This window comes from Podarcis gaigeae (assembly GCF_964106915.1).
Source record: "Podarcis gaigeae genome assembly, chromosome: 13".
In the NCBI taxonomy this organism is placed as follows: Eukaryota; Metazoa; Chordata; class Lepidosauria; order Squamata; family Lacertidae; genus Podarcis; species Podarcis gaigeae.
The window spans coordinates 41,861,857-41,885,322 of NC_139689.1; the positions used below are offsets into that span (position 1 = coordinate 41,861,857).

Below are 23,466 nucleotides of genomic sequence, written 5' to 3' on the forward strand. Positions count from 1 at the left end.
ATCAACTTCGTTGGACTGGTCATGTGGTGCAGGTGCCTGATTATCGTCTTCCAAAGCAACTACTCTATTCCGAACTTAAAAATGGAAAGGGTAATGCTGGTGGTCAACAAAAGAGGCTTAAAGACTCTCTCATGGCAAACCTAAAAAAATGTAGTATAAACACCGACAACTGGGAATCACTGGCCTGCAAGTGCTCCAACTGGAGAACAGCCTTTACCAAAGGTGTCACGGGCTTTGAAGACGCTCCAACTCAGGAAGAAAGGGAGGAACGAGCTGAGAGGAAGGCAAACTTGGCAAACCCTCACCGTGATCGACTCCCACTCAGAAACCTATGTCCCCACTGTGGAAGGACGTGTGGATCCAGAACTGGCCTCCACAGTCACTTATGGACTCACTGCTAAGACCATGTTCATGGAAGACAATCTTACTCAGCTACGAGTGTTAAGTTCAGATTTAATTTTGAATGAGGTTATCTTAAAGAGAGAGAAAATTATAACGGAAACTTTTAAAAAAGCATTTTTTTAAATTTAAAAATCCACCAATTGTTAAGCATAGAATCATAGAATTGGAGAGTTGGAAGGGACTCAGAGGGTCATCTAGTCTGACCCCCTGCAATTCAGGAACAACCTTGATTATCCTTACGGTTAATAATTTGTGGATCACTAGAAAAATGACAAGCACCATTATCCCCTAGAGATCTGCAATACATTCAGGAATTTGAAATATTTGTTCAGCCCTGTGCGGGATTTCTGCCTTGTTTGCCCTGGCAGTAGCTTTGCAAGACAGATGATTAATATGCCTATTTTATGGATGAGCAACAAGGCAATGAGTCACGGGCTGAGATGTGATATAAACCCATGGCTCCCAGATCTCTATAGACACAGGACCCACGGTGACTGGTTATGGGAACGCCTACCCAAAGTCTTAAGTGCAGCCAACTTTCAACCGCTGAACCTTAAGGTTTTAAATGGCTCTCCTCTGTAGAACGCAGAGCAGGTATTTGGGCAGGTTGACTCAGGCAGCATGACATCACTTCCTGCTGCGTGTGTAACAGATAGATTGGCTAACCGCCAGGTATGAGAGAGAGGCTTCCTTTGAAGGCAGCCGGTACAAAGAGGAAATGGAATTGGGGAGAGGAAGTTCCCAATTAACTGCAAGGAAAAGCATTTCCTGACCTGCAGAGTAACCGCTTCGTCAACACCACTCACTCACTGAGAGGAGCAGGAGAGACTCTGCTAATTCTTGTACCTATAATTGGTGTTAGTCACAAGAGGCGGGCTGACGGCAGACGAACAGCCACATTTGAGCAGGTTAAGCCTACCCACACTCCCTCAGGTTCTCAGAGGTTCGCGAATGAACAGTGAGATCGTTCAATAAATAGTGAAAATAAAAAATCAAGATTGACTAGTCAGTCTAATTTGGGCAGGGGGGCCTTTTTAAAAGCACAGTATGATCTCCTAACTCAGGACGCGGGTGGCGCTGTGGGTTAAACCACAGAGCCTAGGACTTGCCGATCAGAAGGCCAGCGGTTCAAATCCTCGCGACAGGGTGAGCTCCCGTTGCTCGGTCCCTGCTCCTGCCAACCTAGCAGCTCAAAAGCACATCAAAGTGCAAGTAGATAAATAGGTACCACTCCAGCGGGAAGGTAAACGGCATTTCCATGCGCTGCTCTGGTTCACCAGAAGCGGCTTAGTCATGCTGGCAACATGACCCGGAAGCTGTACGCTGGCTCTCTCTCGCCGCAACCCCAGAGTCAGTCACGACTGGACCTAATGGTCAGGGGTCCCTTTACCCTTTACCTATGATCTCCTAAAATTCCAAGCTTGGCCAAGAAGTCAAAAACCCACTTGTGCACCAAACACATTCACACAACTTCAGAGACATGCTGTCACTGGGCTTTTGAGCAAAACATTTGGGCTTTTGCCTTTGCCACCAGAACTATACGGAAATCCCATTCTGAATTTTCTTTTCACAAGAGCGAAATACTAAAGATTTTAACAGGACCTCATAGGATTTGGGGAGGCAAGATATGACTTACAGGTGAGATTGGTGAGAGAAGTCGCCCTGTCCTTGGGTGGCTTTCCTCACGGACAACAACTTGACTGATCCTATATTTAGCCCCTCCTCTCTTGAGGCTACGATGAGTTTGGGATGCATCCGCTACTCCTTTAGCGGCGTCTGCTGTGTCCAGCGCAGGCGATTGCTGGACCCTGGAACCGGGAGCTGTTTCCTTGGTCTGAGGTGGGTCACCTGGACTTGGAAGCTGTGAATCTGCTGCGTCAGAAGGTTTGGTGCTGGCAGGGTGTTTAGCTGTTACAGGACAAGGAAGGCGTGTGGTGCAGAGATCAGTGGCGGGACAGGGGCACTGAAGTGAGGAAGAAGCCGACAAGGTGTCTGTCAATTCCGGCTTTCCCTGTGCTCTGCTGAATTCTGCTAGCACCCTTGAAAGAAAAACAAAAGTTTAAAACAAAACTCAAAAGTGTGTGTGGGGGGGCATGTTATCTGTTTGATCGCATCTCCCACTATACCGTGTGCTATGCCAGGGTTTCCCAAACTTGGGTCTCTCTCCAGCTGCTTTAGGACTACAACTCCCATCATCCCTGACCATTGGTTCTGTTAGCTAGGGATGATGGGAGTTGTAGTCCAAAAACAGCTAGAGATCCAAAGTTTGGGAAACCCTGTGCTATGCCAACAGAGGCAAGGCATTCAGTAACCCCCTTTGGACATCAAACGGTCTCCAGGCTCCTTATCTGCTAAGACACCAATTCTAGCCTGAAATAAGGAATTTTAGCACATGTATACAAATGTGTTAAAGGTAAAGGTAAAGGTACCCCTGCCCGTACGGGCCAGTCTTGACAGACTCTGGGGTTGTGCGCCCATCTCACTTAAGAGGCCGGGGGCCAGCGCTGTCCGGAGACACTTCCGGGTCACGTGGCCAGCGTGACATCGCTGCTCTGGCGAGCCAGAGCTGCACACGGAAACACCGTTTACCTTCCCGCTAGAAAGCGGTCCCTATTTATCTACTTGCACCCGAGGGTGCTTTCGAACTGCTAGGTTGGCAGGCGCTGGGACCGAGCAACGGGAGCGCACCCCGCTGCGGGGATTCGAACTGCCGACCTTTCGATCGGCAAGCCCTAGGCGCTGAGGCTTTTACCCACAGCGCCACCCGCGTCCCTTAACCTGAGGTACCACTGTATATATATGACTCACTAGCTGCTCTCCCGAGCAACGGGAGCGCACCCCGCCGCAGGGATTCGAACCGCCGACCTTTCGATCGGCAAGTCCTAGGCGCTGAGGCTTTAACCCACAGCACCACCTGCGTCCCATACAAATGTGTTAGTTGGATAATAATATTAATGCAAAGGAATTTGCTTTTTTGTGGTTTAGCACTCCCTTTTGAGAATGGAGTGGATAGTTATACAAAAAGTAATACGGCGGGTAGTATGTTGTGACTCAGACATGAGTTTAAATTCTTCTTTAGCCACAAATTTTGTTGGGCAAAGCCAGCCAGCCACCCCCCCCAGCCACAACTTCCTCATCTCGTACAAAAGGTTGTTGTGGACCTGGAAGCTGGCTTAAAAGGTATTTTCAGGCACAATACCTATTGCAGCATTTGCTTAACACCAATAAATGTCAAAATGGAAAGCCAGCGTGGCTCTTCCTTCAATACTGGGAATTATCTGCTGAGTTCTAAAAGCTCAAGAGGGTTGAGGAGGTCGTGTTGGGAAAGCTACAGCTAAAAAGTATGAGCATCCATACATTGCATACGTGTCAGTTATGGGTGATTTCCTCTGGGATCTACAGCTTTGCCTGGGATCTTAGCTTCACACCACATATACATGAGTCATTTAATAGTGTCTTAAGTACTTAATGTCTTTCTTTGGCTCACCAAGGTGAATGGTGATTGTGTGGTACCATAATGTTCTGTCTCTCTGGCGATTTTTTTTTTTTATTACCAGTGAAATCCTATGTGTGCTTATTTATTTGAAATAACACAGTGGGGTTTATTCCCAGGTTAAGTGTGTTTTTAGGATTGCAGCTTAGATCAGGGTACTGAGCTGAAAAAGACAATGACTTCAGCTTCTGCGACCTGCACGGCAACACCTTTTCTGTAATAAACCTTACTATGCTACTTAGAAGCAACTATCTTCAATTAGTGCTTTTGCTGTATTATTTGAGGCTGAGAAAGTGCCTCTATGTCTTCTGTGGGTATGAACCTGCGACAAAGGGGTGGAGGTTTGCATATCCAGAAGGTGATCAGACCAAGCTTCTGATCAGTAAACGTGCTGAGTTCTGTGAGCAGAATAGTTGGTCAAGGATCCATGCGAGTCCTGATGTTCTCTCAGAATGTCTGATTCTGAGGAGGAAGGGGAGCTAGAGGCTGAACCTGTTGCTGAGGACCAAGTCTCTGAACAGGGTCGGGCACAGGGTTGGGCATCTCCACAGGTTGTTAAAAGAGAGCCCAAGAGTGAGCCTTCGTCTCCTGTTAGCATAGTACAGAAGGCCCGAAGACGCACTAAGTCAGAGGGGGAGTCTTCCAATGTAGAGGACACACTTGCTGACCACAGTGAGTCAGAAGGAGCACCTGAGTTTGTGCTCAGACGGTCCACTCGCACCACGAAGGGGGTTCCACCTGAGAGGTTTCAGGTCACCAGTGCGTGGGTTGGTTTCGCACAGTGCGAACCTGGAAGTTTTGAGGAGGTTCAACAGTTGCCTGAGACAGAAGCCAGGAAGGGGCGAGAGGCAATGGAAAGGATGTTGAACTCTCAGAGGTCTGTAGATGTGTGTTCACAGTTTCCCTCAGGATGCGAGACGAGAGGGGGTGTGAAGAGAATCAGAACTTACAGGGTTAAGCAGTTCTGAGTGACGTCTCACAGTATCAGGATCTGAACACCAATTTACCAGCTCTGTCAGGGAACTGCCATCAGAGCAGGGGCTGGAAGCAGAGGGGCAGTTGTGTTACAGGGAGCCTCCGAAAATCTTGCAAAGCAGTTCCTCTTCTGGTGAGGAGCAAAGCCCCACCTCCAGTGGGGAAGCGGTGAAAGGACCAGAGGATGCTGGTGGGAGCCTCAGCCCCACTCCTGGCCAAGCCAGCCAGGAGGGAAGCATACCCCTTCCGTCGCCCATCCTGCGCAGAAGTCTAAAGCGCAAAGAGGGAAGGAAAAGGCTGGGCATCAGGAAACAAGCACTCCCGGATTCTGCAGACATGGATTGAGGCAGACATGAACTTTGGGGTTCTGCACTGTAAATAGTTTTGCACCTAAATAAAACCTGTACAAACAGGTCGGAGTCCTGCCTGGTTACTCGTGAGCGACCACCTTTGCCATCTGACAAGCTCGAATAAGGTCTTCCCCTAGTATTTTTGTACGCCACAACAGCAGCTAGGATTTTACTAACCAGAAAATGGAAAACACAAGAATTACCAACGGTAGAAGAATGGCAGATGAAGATGATGGAATTTATGGAGCTGGCTGATCTCACCGGGAGAATCCGCGACCAGAAAAAAGAGGAATACCAAGAAGATTGGAAGAAATTTAAAGACTATTTGAACAAATATTCTAATATTAAAGATATATAATCACTTGAAAGAACCAATCAGGCCTAGGATTAAATTAGATTTAAATATATAAATAAGAAAATGTATTATAAGAAAGGTAAAGAAATTGGAATACGACTGTAATAATGTTTTATGAAATAATGATACTGGAAACTGCTACATTCAAATTAAGAGGAAATTCAGATGGAGGAGATTAGAGGAAGTCAACCAAAATGTTTATGAAAATGCATTTTAATGAATTAATTGAGTTTCCTTTTTTTCCTGTTTAGGTATCTTAAGTTTGTTACTTTCCCCCCTTCTTTTTCACTTTTCTATTGTGTTGTTGTATATTTTCTTTTTTGTTATGTCTGTTGATGAAATTTAATAAATATTATTGTTAAAAAAAAAAAGTCGTCCCCTTTCCTCTGCATACTCACTCTTGGAGGGACTGGTCCAAGTCTTTTGCTGTTGCCACGTCAGGTTCAGCATCATCCGAGATGGACTCCTCAACCCTGTCCGCATTCTGCGTGGCAGCAGATGTCCCCGGGGTAAGGCCGTCGGAGCTGAGGCTGGAAGACAGCTGGGAGGAACCTGTTGTGCTGATGCTCAGGTTGGATGCAGTGAGTTTCTCTGCCCGTTGGCTTTTAGCGGCGGGCAAGAGGGCTGGGGAAGCCTCAGCCTCATCTGAGCCAGAAGACAGCGAGAGGGAGCCCAGTGATTCTTTCCTCCGGGGCTCCAAACTCACAAGCAGTTCTGTGGCTGGGCAAAGTCCCGACAGGGATAAAGGAGTGACCGTCCATTCGTTCAAGACTGCCGACTTGTAGGAGAGGTCGAAGGCCAGGGAGTTCAAGCCCTGCAGATAAGTGAGAAGGAACTCAACCTCCTCGGTGTCCAGTAGCAAGGCTGGCGAATGGTAATACTCAGAGAGGTGGGCTTTCTCGTGGAGCAAGAGCTTCAGGTAGCATTCCATCAGGCCGTCGTTCAGCGCAAGTCGTAGCCAAGCACGGCAGCGGCCCACATCTGTGTTGATGAAGTCCAGGTGCTCCAACTCAGAAATGATGTTTCTGGAGAAAAGTAAAGAGAGGAGCAGGGAAGGGGGAGAGAGCACAAGGCTGCAGCTCTAATAATAATAATAATAAATTTTTATTTATATCCTGCCCTTCCCAGTTCAAAAACCGGGCTCAGGGCGGCTAACAACAAATTTAAAATACTTTAAAACAATCATAAAAGCAGCATAAAATACAGTATAAAATATGAATAACAATAAAATTCAAAAATCAAAAATCTATTAGATAATCCCCAGGGCCTAATTGATCCTACTTGAGCCCACATAACACCAGTCCTGATAGATCTGCATTGGCTCCCAGTACATTTCCGAGCACAATTCAAAGTCCTTTAAAGCCTCGGTCCTGTATACCTGAAGGAGCGTCTCCACGCCCATCATTCAGCCCAGACACTGAGATCCAGCTCTGAGGGCCTTCTGGCGGTTCCCTCATTGCGAGGTTACAGGGAACCAGACAGAGGGCCTTCTCAGTAGTGGCGCCCACCCTGTGGAACACCCTCCCTTCAGATGTGAAGGAAATAAGCAGCTATCCTATAAGGACATCTGAAGGCAGCCCTGTTCAGGAAAGTTTTTAATATTTAATGCTGTACTGTTTTTAACACTTGATTGGGAGCTGCCCAGAGTGGCTGGGGAAACTCAGCCAGATGGGCGGGGTATAAATAATAAATTATTATTATTATTATTATTGGGCCAGCAAGGAGGCCAAGGGAGAATTAGCTGTGGGGTCTCAGAGCGGATGATCTTCATAAAAGGGGAGGGGGAAGGGGGGGAGCTCTGAAGGACCTTGGAAAGTGGGGAAGGGTTTGTTAAAAAACAAGAAGTTTTTTTATCCCCCATTCCTCCTCTGACCTGTCTTCATTGTCCCACCCCAACCCAAAGCCTTCCTCTTCTGAGGCTCCTCCCTTTGAGGTTCTCTGACAGGGATCCCCGGCCACTCCTCATTGTCCAGCCAGCCCCTGAATTTTTTTGCCTATAAAGGTAAACGGACCCCTGACCATTAGGACCAGTCGTGACCGACTCTGGGGTTGCGGGGCTCATCTCGCGTACAGCTTCCGGGTCATGTGGCCAGCATGACTAAGCTGCTTCTGGCAAACCAGAGCAGCGTACAGAAACACCGTTTACCTTCCCGCCAGAGCGGTACCTATTTATCTATTTGCACTTTGATGTGCTTTTGAACTGCTAGGTTGGCAGAAGTTTTTGCCTATATCCGCCTAAATTCCTAGCAGGACTTTAGCAAGAAGAGATGAGAAGTCCCTCCATCAGCCATATCCCCTTGAACTTTGGTTAACCACCGTAAGCAGAAATCTCACATTTGCATCTCGCAAATGCCCCCACTCCACACCCAGCAATGTTCAAGCATGTAATATCAGCAAATTTTGCTGGTGGCTGCAATCTCCACCCTCAAAGCGGCTGTCTTCCCCACCTCACCTGTGTGTGATAGTTTTCAGCAGGGCCCAAAAGGCTGGTTGGGGAAGGGGCAGGCGCCCGCCAAATTTCCTCCCTTTCGCTCCCGATTCTGCCTTGATGTGCTTGGCCTTCAAGCCGTGGACAAACACTGCTTCGAGGGCGCAGCAGAGGGTGTTGGCATCTCCATCGTCACTGGTCACGAGGGCGTCGGAAGTCACGTAATGTTTCTGCAGCGCTTTGATGGAGTTCACCAGGTGTGTCTTGATCAACTAGGGTAGCATCAAACAGAGGCTGCATTAGGTTAGGGCCAAGATGAAAGTAAGCCCTCCTCCCCAAGGATATTGCCAAAATGTGTGGTGTTTTTTTAAAGCATTTATTAATTTTCCAATTAAAACATCTAATTAACATATCAAATCCAATGAAAATAAAAAACTAAAATTAAAAAAAGTCCAATTGTCTTCCAAATTGTAATAATTTTTGCTTCGGCTTCCCACGGTCTGAATTCCGAAGCTCTTTCAACATCATAGTCCTGCCTCTCATCATCATCAATGTTTTTCATAATTCCATATACGATTTTTTCCTCCACGTTTTGACTCTGGTTATGTGATGTCACAAAAAAGATACTTTTTTTCCTATGGAGTGCAGATTTGTCCGTATATTGTACTTTTTCAGCTGTTTTTGTTTTTTCATCGCACCGCTTCATTTACCGTATTTTTCGCCCTATAGGACGCACCGTCCCATAAGGCGCACCTAGTTTTTTGGGGGGGAAATAAAGGGGGGGATTATTTTTCCCCCAGGTGTGGGGCTGGGGTGGAGGAAGCCCGAGCTTCCCCCGACCCCAGCCCCCAGAACAGGCAACTCTCCACAAGCCGTGGGAGCCCAGCGTAGGGCTCCCGCGCCTTGCGGAGAGCTGCACGAAGTCTGGGTGCGCTGAGCTCAGCGCGCCCAGCCTTCAGCATGCAGGCAAGTCTCCGCAAGCCATGGGAGCCCGGTGCGGGCTTCCACGGCTTGCGGAGGTCTGCGCAAAGCCTGGAGAGCGAGAGGGGTCGGTGCGCACCAACCCCTCTCGCACTCCAGGCTTCAGCGAATGCCTGCATTCGCCCCATAGGACACACACACATTTCCCCTTCATTTTTGGAGGGGAAAAAGTACGTCCTATGGGGCGAAAAATACGGTAATTGCATCCAAATTCAGAGTTCTGTCCAGCTCTTTGAGAATTGTTATTTTGGCAGCTCCCAAATCGTTAATCTTTCCCGTCCAGGTGTTATCAAAGAAACAAAGAGAAACCTCATTCTGAAACTCCTTACTGATTTATTCTTAAGCAGACTTTGGATATTGCCAAAATGTTGAGGACAGCAGGAAGGCCTCAACTGGAGCGCACTGTGTTAAGATCCGAAACATTGAGAAGAGGATTGTGAAGCTAAGGCCTATAAACACAAGGTGCTGTTTATGTACTATTTCAGACCAGATCAGATTCAAGTTACCTAAACTATGTCTGTTTGAGCAACGAACAGATTGTAGGTGGAGCAATAAATGTGAGATTATCAGTGCCCCTGAAGTAACGACACTGATTATAGCTCAGTAGGTTAGAGAATGATGCTGGTGATGCCAAGGTTGCAGGTTCGATCCCCATGTGGGACAGCTGCATATTCCTGCATTGCAGGGGGTTGGACTAGATGATCCTCAGGGTCCCTTCCAACTCCACAATTCTATGATTAAGGAGATATCACAACTTGATACTGAAATTACCTGTTAACATTTTCCTTCTGTTGTTGTCATCTTGATCATGCCCAACGGCAATACTTACAAGATCTACATTGTCCAGCTATGCCATCTGCCTTCCCCAATGGCAAAAGAGGATGGTCAGAGGAGGAGATTATTTGTATATTATTTACTATACTGCCCATGGGCTGAGAACCCTACACGTAGTTTTCTATCCAAGTTGTTGTAGACCTTTTCTGTGCTTTTAGGTTTTTATAAAGATTTGCTTCCTGTTATTGAATCATGATAAAAAATAGGGTGCCAACAGAAAAAGAATATTTGTACACAACTTGACATAAATTTCTCCGGGCTGTTGTTGTTGTTGTTGCCTGTTTTATTTAAGCTTGCTGGTAAACACCTTCTGCTTCTTCCATTTGACTGCACTTTGGAGTTTTTGGCTGAAATTAATTCTCCTCTGTTTGCGATCTCATACTGGATTGGCCTACAGTAATCTTGAATTGGCCTTGAGGATTTTAAAAAGAAGAAATGGGCATCTGTTTAGAAGAAAAGTAACTGGAGGAACTGAGTAGGTTTAGGATGGAGAAGAAATTAGGGGACGGGATGTATGAGGATGAAAGAAATTATAGAAATGTTGGCAATGGTCAAAAATGCCAGTGTCCTAGGGTAACTTAGTTGGTGGAGAATGAGACTCTTGATCTCAGGATTGTGGGTTTGAAGAGGGTTGGAATAGATGACTCTTGGGGTCCCAGCTCTACAATTCTATGATTCTATGAAACCGGGGAGGGGAGAGAATGTTCCATGTCCAGAATGAATCTCATAGCAGGTTTCCAACCAGCGTTGTGTATGACTCAAGAAGGGCTGAGCTTGATTGTCACCATCAATGGCTGTCAAAAGGAGTGCCTTCTCTCCACGGAACAGATGGAAAAGCATCATGAGATGCCTGTTCATGCATCTAGCCGCCACTTCCAAGTGATGCTCAGCCCCTTCCTCTGGAACATCCCTATGGCCAGTGAAGCCTCACCTCCATAGGGCAGCTCGGCTGTAATTATTCACCTTCCTCCTGGGCCATGTTCAGAAAGTGGTGGTGGGGGGATGAGTGCTCAGGCCCCTGGGCCCTCACTTGTGGGGTGCCTCAGGGTTCCGTCCTCTCCCCCATGCTTTTTAACATCTACATGAAGCCGCTGGGAGAGATCATCAGGGGGTTTGGACTGGGTGTCCATCAATATGAAGATGATACCCAGCTCTACCTCTCTTTCAAATCAGAACCAGTAAAGGTGGTGAAGGTCCTGTTTGAGTGTCTAGAGGCAGTTGGAGGATGGATGGCGGCTAATGGATTGAGGTTGAATCCTGACAAGACAGAAGTACTGTTTTGGGGAGACAGGGGGCGGGCGGGTGTGGAGGACTCCCTGGTCCTGAATGGGGTTCTGCCTGGAGACTGAGGTCCAGCGCCGAGGGCCTTCTGGCGGTTCCCTCATTGCAAGAAGCAAAGCTACAGGGAACCAAGCAGAGGGCCTTCTCGGTAGTGGCACCCGCCCTGTGGAACACCCTCCCATCAGATGTCAAAGAGATAAACTACCTGACATTCAGAAGACATCTTAAGGCAGCCTTGTTGAGGGAAGTTTTTAATGTATGACATATTAGTGCATTTTTTGTATTTGTGGAAGCCGCCCAGAGTGGCTGGGGAAACCCAGCCAGATGGGCGGGGTACAAATAATAAATTATTATTATTGTTAGTATTACCTGGGTAACTTCTCGGGGCTGGCATCCATTCTCAGCTTTGTGGTTGGAATGCATATCTACTGCTGCTTCTGCCCAGTTCTGGAATCACATGGTAACCTGAGGAAAAGCAAACAGGAAGAAAGTCAAACACCATTTGAACAAGTCCACTATCCTGACCTCTGTGCTTATTAGTGTGATGGCCTGGGATTCAGACTCAGAGGCTGAACCAGCTGAGCCGGGGCTAGGGCATGAGCCTCAAGGGTCCTCACCTGTGCTGGATCCTCAGGTGCAGGCACCAGCTGAGTCTGCTCTGGCTCCTGAGGTGATGGAGGACCCATTGCCTGCAGGTGCTCCACTCTCAGCCCCGTCAGGGGAAGCTGAGGTTGCCTCTGGGTCCGCTAACCCTCCAGCCTCTCCTGAGCTGCAGAGGCTCAGGGCAGAGAGGCGGAGGGAACTAAGTTCCTGCAGGAGGAGTGCTCGCCTCCAGGCCAGGAGAGGCGAGTCAACAGAGGATCAGGGCCGTCCTATGCCTCGGGGCAGATAAAAGCTGGCCAGCCCCAGTCCCAGGTTGCAGGAGCAACATTGTTGGTAGCCTGTTCCTGCCTGCACCCTGTCCTGCTCTTCTGCCAGAGTTCCTGACCTCACCCGACTCCCTGCCTTGGACCCTGCTTCAGCTCTAACGGACAGCCTCCATACCGCACCCTCGACCTCGGACTGGACTTGGACCTTGCCGCACAGTTAACCCTCGGGACCAGCACAATTAGTCTGGAATACCCACCACATAACAGTCATATGAGAGACCAGAGATCAACTAGTACAGCCTTCCTCCAACCTGGTGCTCTCCAGATGCTACAACTCCCACCAGCATCTGGGGGACAAAGCAGCCAGGGAGTGGGCCGTGAGTGCGAAACACACCCCTCAAAAGTTGTGAGACAAGTCTCCCAAGCCCAGTTCCCTTCTCGAATTAGGCCAGGGAACCTGGGTCCCTCCTGCTTCTTCTACAGGCTCAGGGAGCTCAGCTCATGGCAGGCTCCTAGAATCATAGAATTGTAGAGCTGGAGGGGACCCTGCGGGTCATCTAGTCCAACCCCGGGTGACACAGGAATCTCAGCTAAAGCATCCATGACAGATGGCCGCCCAGCCTTGGCTTAAAAACCTCCAATGGAGGAGAGTCCACCACCTTCTTTGGGCCTTATGTCTGATCTAGAATCACAGACCCGGAAGCAACCAAAAGGCCATTCAGTTGAAGCCCTTGCGGGGAAGCAGCACCACCCACCCAGAACCTCCCCCTCCCCACTCAAAAGATCAGGCTAGACAACCCAGAAGAGCCCGTAACACCAGATATGGAGAACAGGTGAGCTGCAGAAAGGTGCTAACTGAGCAATACAGCTAGGTGGTTCAAGCAAGCAAAGCCAAGCCGCATGCAACTCATTCCATCAGAACAGCAGGCAGTCGGACCACAGGGACCAAATTCCTTCTCAGAGCCACACGATCATTCGGCAGGGTCCTAGGATGAGCAGCCCCTATCCGCTAAGCCTTCACAAGAGACAAAGATGGAAGGAAGAGACAATCCCGACCAGAGAAGAATGGCAAACCAAGTTGATGGACTATGCCGACATGGCAAAATTAACTAGAAAGCTCAGAAATCAAGACGACAAGAACTTTAAAAAAGAATGGGAAAAGTTTGTAATTTACTTACAAGACCACTGTAAGCAGGTTAAAACATTAGCAGAATTTTAACCACACTTGTAAAGTAATGGAAAGTATGGATAATTTAGGATAAAAATTTGGATCAGCATTGATACGCAGTTGTAAATATTATCATTAGGACCCATTGGAAGAGATCGGTGGAAGTCAGGAGATTCAGAGTAATCTTGATATTTGGATTCTGAATTGTTTTTTGTTTATACTTTTTAAAATCAAATCAATAATAATTTTTTAAAAAAAGACTTCACAAGAAAAACTTGAGCAGAATGGTCCACAACCCTCTACCTGCAGAGGAACATGGCAAAGTGCTCAGTATTATATTAGTAGTCTCCCTTCCGCTTCCTAGCAAGCCCCTTAACCAGCAACGCCAGCCAGGATGGAAGCAACTGGGTTTCACGGCTATTAATCTATTCCCAAACTGACACAGCAGATGCACAAACACCAACCTCCTCCTCAAGGAGTTTGCGGACAGCCTGGGCAGGACCAACCGAGTCCAAGCAGAGAGAGGACAGTCACGGACAAAAGCTGCCTGGGGAGACGGGGCGGGTGGCGAGAATGTAAGCCCCTTGCCTCCGCGCTAGGCTTGTCACAAGACCTGCTGAACTCTGAACGCTGCAATTTAAAAAGCTAAGCACAGCAACCACAAAGCCACAGCTCTCTTAACCTCTGGTCTACATATTTATTTGACAGTCCAGGGAGACAAAAACAAGCCCCCAACTCCTCCCGTCATTTGCACTGACTTGTATTTCCTCCTGTGGAAAACTGAGAGAGGTGCACGCATCTCCAGAGTCCCAGATCAACACCTCTGCCTCATCCATACCCTGGATTGCTATGTTGGAGTCACATTCCTCCATGTCTAAATAACAGGAGGTTGGAGGATGGATGGTGGCTAACAGACTGAGGTTGAATCCTGACAAGACAGTAATACTGGTTTGGGGGGACAGGGGGCGGGCGGGTGTGGAGGACTCCCTGGTCCTGAATGGGGTAACTGTGCCCCTGAAGTACCAGGTGCGCAGCCTGGGAGTCATTCTGGACTCGCAGCTGTCCATGGAGGCGCAGGTCAATTCTGTGTCCAGGGCAGCTGTCTACCAGCTCTATCTGGTAAGCAGGCTGAGACCCTACCTGCCTGCAGACTGTCTCACCAGAGTGGTGCATGCTCTGGTTATTTCTCGCTTGGACTACTGCAATGTGCTCTATGTGGGGCTACCTTTGAAGGTGACCTGGAAACTACAACTAATCCAGAATGCGGCAGCTAGACTGGTGACTGGGAGCGGCTGCCAAGACCATATAACACGGGTCTTGAAAGACCTACATTGGCTCCCAGTACGTTTCCGAGCACAATTCAAAGTGCTGGTGTTGACTTTTAAAGCCCTAAATGGCCTCGGCCCAGTATACCCGAAGGAGCGTCTCCACCCCCATTGTTCTGCCCAGACACTGAGGTCCAGCTCCAAGGGCCTTTTGGCGGTTCCCTCGCTGCAAGAAGCCAAGTTACAGGGAACTAGGCCTTCTCGGTAGTGGCACCCGCCCTGTGGAACGCCCTCCCACCAGATGTCAAAGAGAAAGACAACTACCATACTTTTAGAAGACATCTGAAGGCAGCCCTGTTTAGGGAAGCTTTTAATGTTTGACGGACTATTGTATTTTAGTATTTTGTTGGAAGCCGCCCAGAGTTGCTGGGGAAACCCAGCCAGATGGGCGGGGTATAAATACTATGTTATTATGATTATGATTACATAACATTGCAAGTTTCTTAGCTGGCCGAGAGACCTGGATTTTTCAGAGTTAGGGCCATAGCCCAATAGCAGGACACATATTTGCATGAGTAGGGAGCCCAGAATTTGAGTAGCAGGGCTGTGAAAGTCCCCGTATGACACTTTGGAAATCCACTGCTAGTCAGACCAGGTGGTACTGGGGGAGACAGGCCATTGTGGAAAGAAAGCAACTACTTACAACCATTTTCACTTAGATTCTGGGACATGCATGCTGCGGCAACCCCATAGCCTATTTTAAACACCAGACCTTAACTCGAGTGCAGGAAATCATGGCACAAGTGTGTCTCTGAGCATGCACAAAACATCTTCTCCCAGCTGATATATGCCACCTCCACTCATCTGGAGCAGGCTGGACAACTTTGAAATCTTGGCTTGTGAACAAGGTTATGCCATGTTCTGAAATGCTTTTGCTTTGAAGGCAACCTAAAGTGCCCGTTCCGGTACTTCCGAGTTTTGACGGGTCCGTAACCTGAAAAAACGCAACTTGAAGCATCTGTAACCTGAGGTATGACTGTACATACAAGGGGCATGTTGACAGGATCCCACCACAGCCACCACTTGCCGTCGGCACACAGAGCTTTCGCTGCGGATTGTCTCACCTTTACTTTGAGTCTATGACGTACAATCAAGCCAGAGCTGTGATCTCCCGGAGACTGAGTGACATTGCCAGACAAGAGGACATAGCCCAGGTAAAACCAGGGATGTTCCTAGGGGACCAGATTTATCGGACCATACCAGCCTCCTACCTTGCAGAAATCCACTATGTGGAATACCGCAGACTTCTTACAGCGGCTAGATTAAATGTCCTTGACTCTGCGATATTGTGGGGAAGGTACAGGGGAGTACCATACGCCCAGAGAACCTGTCATTGTGCCATGGGTGTGGTTGAGTCCACCGAACACATTCTCTTGACTTGCCCTTCTTATGCAGAGCTTAGACAAAATTTTATAGATCCACTCCTATGTCAATTTAGCTTCCTACCCGGAGCAAACCAGGTTTTACACTTGCTGAATAATGTCACTAGAGCTATACCTTCCTTGGTGGCCAAATTTCTTTTTTTAGCTTTTAAGCGTCGCAAGACTATAATTGACTGTATCGATATGGGGCTATCTGTTTAGCCCATTTTAGTGTTGGCTAAGCTCTAAAATCTTCCTGGATGTTTAACTGTGTATTGACAAATGTACTTTTTCTGACTGACGGTCGAGTAAAAGGTTGATGATGATGAAGAACGGGGAGTTGATGACCGTTGCCTCGCTACTTCCTATAACAGAAAAAAATTGGGTGGCTGCTGACTAGAAACGTTTCTCCTCCTGAAAAACACCGGGCTGAACGCCAGAGTGTGTGACGGCTCAGAGGCACCGTTCCCAAAAGTCTCTTCACAAACAAACACTGGAAGAAAAGACGGGGTTTGTGCGGCGAAGGGGGAGGCAGTGTGGAATCTTGCTGAAGGAAGGCATTTCTCAGCTGTGAAACATAAAGCTCACACAGATTTAAGTTCTCTCAGCTGCTCTTAGTAAATATGCATCAAAACGCAGCACACTGAGAGCACAGGGGCTGGCTTGGCCTGGTTAAAATCTTTCTCATGTACATTAGAGCAGCTGGAATAAAATCACCTGGTCTCAAGAACAGAATCCTCAATGCACAAACCCACTTCATTCAAGCAGCTTTAAAAACGAACAAACTCTAAAACAACTGGTAGATATATACACACAGCATACTGCTCCCCAAAAAAGAAAAGCACATACAGTATAAAGTGTGCTATGTAGGCACAATTATGACACGGAGACATAATTGTGCAAGGATATAATTTGGCATTCCACCCACTCACCATGATATTATCCATAAGGTAGCCACATCTAGGTTAAAGCAGACTGCTAAATCCAGAAGCCACTGGTATTCTCCAGAAATCTGAAACTGCACATCCCAGAGTCGGTCAAATCGCTCCTTTCTTTTAAGACAAAAGGCAGCTGTGAGCAGTTGACAGACTCCAAGTCATCGTCATGAGACGCAAGGTTATAAGCAACAATAGACAAGTCACATAGTGACTAAGTCGGAACCTGGAAACTTAGAAGCTATTCATCTCTGGGACGTAAACACTTTGTTCCGTGCAACGTGAATGATGAGACTTTTCCTCCCCACCTGACCAATGCTGTGTACCCACATTTGGGGTCTTTATCTGGGAGGCTGACAAATGAAAAGACTGGAAGCTTGGAATGTCTATGGTGATTATTTCTGAAGAAGCTGAGAAAGCTTTACAAAGACACCTGATGGGGGAGCACCAAGTGGTTTTCTCCCTTTCAGATCCTGCCCATTCTATGCAAAGAGAAAGAGACAGGCAGGCAAGCAGGGAGTCCCACCCACTAGCTCTCTAGAAGTCTGAAGACCTTGTTCAAAATAAATTTTTGTTGTTGTTATTTAGTCGTTTATTCGTGTCCGACTCTTCGTGACCCCATGGACCAGAGCACGCCAGGCACTCCTGTCTTCCACTGCCTCCCGCAGTTTGGTCAAACTCATGCTGGTAGCTTCGAGAACACTGCCCAACCATCTCGTCCTCTGTCGTCCCCTTCTCCTTGTGCCCTCCATCTTTCCCAACATCAGGGTCTTTTCCAGGGAGTCTTCTCTTCTCATGAGGAGGCCAAAGTACTGGAGCCTCAGCTTCAGGATCTGTCCTTCCAGTGAGCACTCAGGGCTGATTTCCTTCAGAATGGAGAGGTTTGATCTTCTTGCAGTCCATGGGACTCTCAAGAGTCTCCTCCAGCACCAGAATTCAAAAGCATTGATTCTTTGGCGATCAGCCTTCTTTATGGTCCAGCTCTCACTTCCATACATCACTACTGGGAAAACCATAGCTTTTACTATACGGACCTTTGTTGGCAAGGTGATGTCTCTGCTTTTTAAGATGCTGTCTAGGTTTGTCATTGCTTTTCTCCCAAGAAGCAGGCGTCTCTTAATTTTGTGACTGCTGTCACCATCTGCAGTGAGCCCAAGAAAGTAAAATCTCTCACTGCCTCCATTTCTTCCCCTTCTATTTGCCAGGAGGTGATGGGTCCAGTGGCCATGATCTTAGTTTTTTTGATGTTGAGCTTCAGACCATATTTTGCGCTCTCCTCTTTCACCCTCATTAAAAGGTTCTTTAATTCCTCCTCACTTTCTGCCATCAAGGTTGTGTCATCTGCATATCTGAGGTTGTTTATAAAAAGAACTATTTTTTAAAGTCTAAAGACCCCCTCTGTAGAAATATCATATCTCAACAGGTGGGAATGCCTTGCAGACAGCAGCGGTGCGTGGGGACCATCAGCCAAGTCATGCTTCCATAGCAGTGGCCAGAGGAGGAATGACCACTGGGAGCAGCGCAGAAAGAAGAAATGCCATCGTGCATCTGCAGCAGCAAAACTGGACGCCCTCATCTGCCCCAGCTGCAACGAAACATGTCTCTCCTTTATCGGTGTCTACAGCTACTGCAGGCGCTATAACCTTCCAGTGGTTTGACTTCGCCCTCCCCTAAGGCACACTCTCCCATTGTCTCCCGAGACAGACGGATGCCAACCAACATGTGGATTCCAGAGGGTTTATAACAGGATTCAAAGGAAGCAAGTTTTGAGTGTCTGAGATCCCAAATTCAATCCCCAGTATTTGGAATAGTCCTCTGAATGAGATCATGGAATGCTGCTGCAAATCTAATAACAATGATGATGATACTACAGTAGTACCTCTAGTTGCGAACAGGATCCATTCCGGAGCCCCATTCGCAACCTGACAAGAATGCAACCCGCGTCTGCGCATGCGTGGGTGGCGATTCACCACTTCTGCGCATGCATGTGATGTCATTTTGTGCGTCTGCGCATGAGCGAGTGGCGAAACCCAGAAGTAACCCGTTCCGGTACTTCCGGGTCGCCACAGGATGCAACCTGAAAAAACGTATCATGAAGCAAACGTAACAAGAGGTATGACTGTATAACATAAGTAGGTGGCAGAGTGCATGAAGAATAGGACACCCAACTTAAAAGGCTGAGCCTTTGGCCCAGAAAATTAAAGGCATTTCAGGAAAACTTCCTGATGACAAGGAGCAGTTCAGAACTCGAACAGGTTAAACAGAGCAATCTCCTCTCTCAGGTTTTTTAAACACAGTGGTACCTTGATTCTCGAACTTCATCCGTTCTAGGAGCCCGTTTGACTCCTGAAACTGTTCGAAAACCAAGGCATGGCTTCCGATTGGCTGAAGGAGCTTCCTGCACTCAAGCGGAAGCCGCATCGGATGTTTGGCTTCCGAAAAACGTTTGCAAACCGGAACACTCACTTCCGGGTTTGCGGCGTTCAGGAGCCGTTCGGGAACCAATGTACCACTGTAAAAGGTTCAGCAAATACATGTCAGAGATACTTCTCAGATTTGCAGTAAGGCTAACTAAATCAACAAATCACTATTCCTCCTATTAAGTGCCCCCACCCCCGGCCAAAGCCCAGGCACCACGGCCTTTAGGAAGGATTTCTGCCACACCTGTTCCCTTCAGTCCTCCACAGGACCCTCACCCCACCAAAATTTGACAGCCGACACTAAAAAGGTATTGTTCAGATGTACCTGCTACCTCTGAGGTTGCTCTTTGTTGCCACGGCCCATGGCGGGAGCAGCAATCCACAGCAGGTGAGGAAGGACCTTCCATCTGTTTCTTACTAGCCAGCGTGACAAATACTTTGGTGGCTTGTGAGTGAGGAACATCTCATTCCCCATCACCTGCCCAGAGAGGCCATTATGAAATGAGTGAGATTCCATCTGCATGAGCCGTTGGCCCTAAGGGAATATTTCAAAATTCAACGTGCAGCCAGCATGGGATACACGGTGGCAACGGGGTTTCTGCATCGTAAACATGCCCACTGTTGCAAGCCTGAAGGAACTGCACAAATTTTGGAGAAAACTACTGCGGTAAACAATGGTCAGTGCATTTTGGGAAGCGGGGAGCTGCGCCCTTCCTCCTCCAAGCCAGCTTTGCACTGCTGGAATGACATACCCTCCACAAACATTCAGGCCCTTTGCTTGCACCAATGCTCAGCCTGTTGGCATTCCTCATGACAGAAAGCATAGAGGGGTGAGCTGTTCCTCAGTCACCTCCAAGCTTTCATGAGTCCAAACTGGGTAGGCTGCCTTAACTATGGGGCATGGCAGCGGAGATGGAAGGGAGAATCATTTTCAGCATTTCCCCATGATCCTCGACTGCCATGCCCCCTTTGGCATGAGAAATGATCCAAAATGATATCTAACAAAATGAAAAAAAAAAGCGTTTAGAATTTAGTTGTTGTTTAGTTGTTTAGTCGTGTCCGACTCTTCGTGACCCCATGGACCAGAGCACACCAGGCACTCCTGCCTCCACCGACTCCCGCAGCTTGGTCAAACTCATGCTGGTAGCTTCGAGAACACTGCCCAACCATCTCGTCTTCTGTCGTCCCCTTCTCCTTGTGCCCTCCATCTTTCCCAACATTAGGGTCTTTTCCAGGGAGTCTTCTCTTCTCATGAGGTGGCCAAAGTGAGAGATTTTACTTTCTTGGGCTCCATGATCACTGCAGATGGTGACAGCAGTCACGAAATTAAAAGATTCCTGCTTCTTGGGAGAAAAGCAATGACAAACCTAGACAGCATCTTAAAAAGCAGAGACATCACCTTGCCAACAAAGGTCCGTATAGTAAAAGCTATGGTTTTCCCAGTAGTGATGTATGGAAGTGAGAGCTGGACCATAAAGAAGGCTGATCGCCGTAGAATTGATGCTTTTGAATTATGGTGCTGGAGGAGACTCTTGAGAGTCCCATGAACTGCAAGAAGTTCAAACCAATCCATTCTGAAGGAAATCAGCCCTGAGTGCTCACTGGAAGGACAGATCGCGAAGCTGAGACTCCAATACTTTGGGCACCTCATGAGAAGAGAAGACTCCCTGGAAAAGACCCTGATGTTGGGAAAGATGGAGGGCACAAGGAGAAGGGGGCGACAGAGGATGAGATGGTTGGACAGTGTTCTCGAAGCTACCAGCATGAGTTTGACCAAACTGCGGGAGGCAGTGGAAGACAGGAGTGCCTGGCGTGCTCTGATCCATGGGGTCACGAAGAGTCGGACACGACCAAACGACTAAAGAACAACAACAGCATGACCCTCATGGTCCCTTCCAACTCTACAGTTCTTTGAGTCTATGTGACGTAAACATCATGTCACCTTAGTTCAAATGGCTTTCTCTAGAGAAAAGCAGAAGGCATCAAGCCACGTAGCCAAGGGACCAGGGAGAAGCAGAGGCTGCATTCACAAGCTCCCAAGTTCTCCACACTGTTCCTAGCGCCCTTATGAACATGAATGAAATCAGAACTACAGCCATCAGCAACGGGGGTAAATCAGCAGGAGCCATTTCCCCCGTAAATAGTGAAATAAAGGCAAATGCTACACACATCAGGTAGAGGGAACCTGCGGTCCTCCAGGCATGCTCAGTTTCCCACACCCCTCAGCCCCAATCCACATGACCTGTGGTCAGAGATGATGGGAACTTGAGGGACGCAGGTTTCTCATCCCTAGAACAAGCACTTGATGGCTATTGAGAGAAGCAGCAAAGTAATCTGCAGCTTCCTAGTCTGTCCTTGCAAGGGAAAAGACAACACTTGGATAAAGAATTGCACAATTAAACTTAAAAACTGATGCCAACGTCATCAGTTGCAGTTGGAGGTCAGTAATTTTCATTAGGATTGTGGAATCGGGGAGAGGGTCAATTGCCCTTTCCGTGGTTCCAGTCTTGATTGGGCTGCCTGCAGCTGTTTTATTATTATTAAGTAACATCAAAATAAGTTTGACATTTCATGTAACGTCCAGTTTGGCCTTGAAGAGAACAGAGAAACACCCCTTTTCAGGGGGCGGGAAACCACTTGCAATTAGGTAATTAAACAGCTCTGTTCATCTGACCTATCAAAAGTAAATGATCCCTCCTCCTTCACTCTTTACAGGTTACAACAGTTTAGGTCAGTGATGGCCAGACTTGGCCCTCCAGATGTTTTGGGACTACAATTCCCATCATCCCTGACCACTGGTCCTGTTAGCTAGGGATGGTGGGAGTTGTAGTCCCAAAACAGCTGGAGGGCCAAGTCTGGCCATCACTGGTTTAGGTGATAAATGCCCAAATTATCAGGTAAACCCTCCAACAAGAGCAACAAGCAGTATTTTTGCACAACGAGGAAATCAAGTATCTTGGCCATGACAACTTTTGCGCTCTTGCCGGCAGATTTCCCAACCTCTGAGATTGTATAAGCTCGTACTGTCACATTTTGCAAGTTCCCAGCTCAGATTGTGGTTTCCTTGCATAACTGAGTGGGAAGGTTCAGATGAGTGAAAGAAAGGCATTCAGACCTGACACAAATTATTATCAAAGTTCATCCATTATCTGTGCTTAAATGCCCATGAACAAGCAAACAAAAAACCAGACACAAAATATACTCAGATTCCAAAAATGAAAACAGCCCACAAGACAGTGGTAAGCAGAGGCACAAAGTTAAAAATAAATTAATCTGTAAAAGGTTCTTGAGCAGAGACTTCTACGCAATCATTCACCTATGTGGGGAAAACACAGCCCCGTCATTTACCTGGATTCTGTATCTTGATCATACTAAAGAATAACACCTTTATCTGCAAAATGCCTGTCGTGACAGGCAGGGTGAGAGTGGGCGCTGTGTTTGTCTGTGTGTTTGGCATTACGTATGGAAAAGTGCAGAATCAGTGGTCTTCCGGACATTGTTGGAAGTCCAGTTCCCATCCAGCATGACAACTGGTCTAGGATGGTGGAAGGTGGTCTAACAACACCTGAAGCACCCTACGTTTGGTAGCTCTACCCCACGGGATCCTTTTGGGGAGGGGCAGGATCATCGAGTACCGGATGTGAAAAGCAGTTCTTTCCACTTCTTTATTTCCAGCAGTGTTACTTTTCTGCCTTGATGGCAGTGATATGCTTAAAAAAGTGCATGTGATCTTTGCATCAAATGTTTTGCAACTATGGGCTTCAAGCAGTGTGCGTTAAAGAGCTTTAGGTGCTCATAAAATCTTGCATGATGGTTTTATTGCGCTGGCATGTGAAATAAAGAGCACACGCTTTATATAAGCTTTATAAACACACTTTATAAACTCAAATGCACACATTCACACTGCACAGCTATAATGTTTGCAGAGGAATCCTATGGGGAAATGTATACGACTGCTGTCCTAGTCAATAAACTGAACAAACCATTTACAGTGTGTTGCACAACTAATATGATGCTTCCAATGATTCAGAAGGAAGACTTTGAATACTATTTTAAATACAAGTACTTATGCAAATGCTTGTCAAAGAAGAGCAAGCAGGCTGTCTGCAGGTATCTGGTGATGCGAAAAGGAATGGCTGTAATCCTTCACAAATGAGTAGATCCCATTTAGATCACTGTCCTTGGTTAAACTAAATATAGGTGGGCTTGCAGCTCACAGGCAATAACTTAATTAAAAACGTCTTTATAGCTGCTATTCTATTTTGTGTTTTTAGTTTACTGGAGTCTGC

The 23,466-nt window shown here is 47.4% G+C and overlaps 1 protein-coding gene across 6 annotated transcripts in view; it reads right to left on the reverse strand.

The window, feature by feature from the left end:
- PLEKHM1 (pleckstrin homology and RUN domain containing M1) overlaps positions 1–23,466 on the reverse strand; it is a 44,527-nt gene that overhangs the window by 16,498 nt on the left and 4,563 nt on the right. For 2 of the 6 annotated variants that reach the window (XM_083709130.1, XM_083709131.1), the window contains exons 2-6: positions 16,755–16,874; positions 11,469–11,564; positions 8,028–8,275; positions 5,974–6,600; positions 2,039–2,441 (exon numbers count right to left, since the gene is read on the reverse strand). In XM_083709130.1, the coding sequence (XP_083565256.1) occupies positions 2,039–2,441; positions 5,974–6,600; positions 8,028–8,275; positions 11,469–11,522 (1,332 nt within the window). In that variant the 5' untranslated portion in view covers positions 11,523–11,564; positions 16,755–16,874. Of the gene's footprint in view, positions 1–2,038; positions 2,442–5,973; positions 6,601–8,027; positions 8,276–11,468; positions 11,565–13,600; positions 13,783–15,447; positions 15,514–16,754; positions 16,875–19,502; positions 19,620–23,466 lie in introns of those variants that run through there. The other 4 variants (XM_083709133.1, XM_083709134.1, XM_083709132.1 and 1 more) reach the window with 4 other exon arrangements.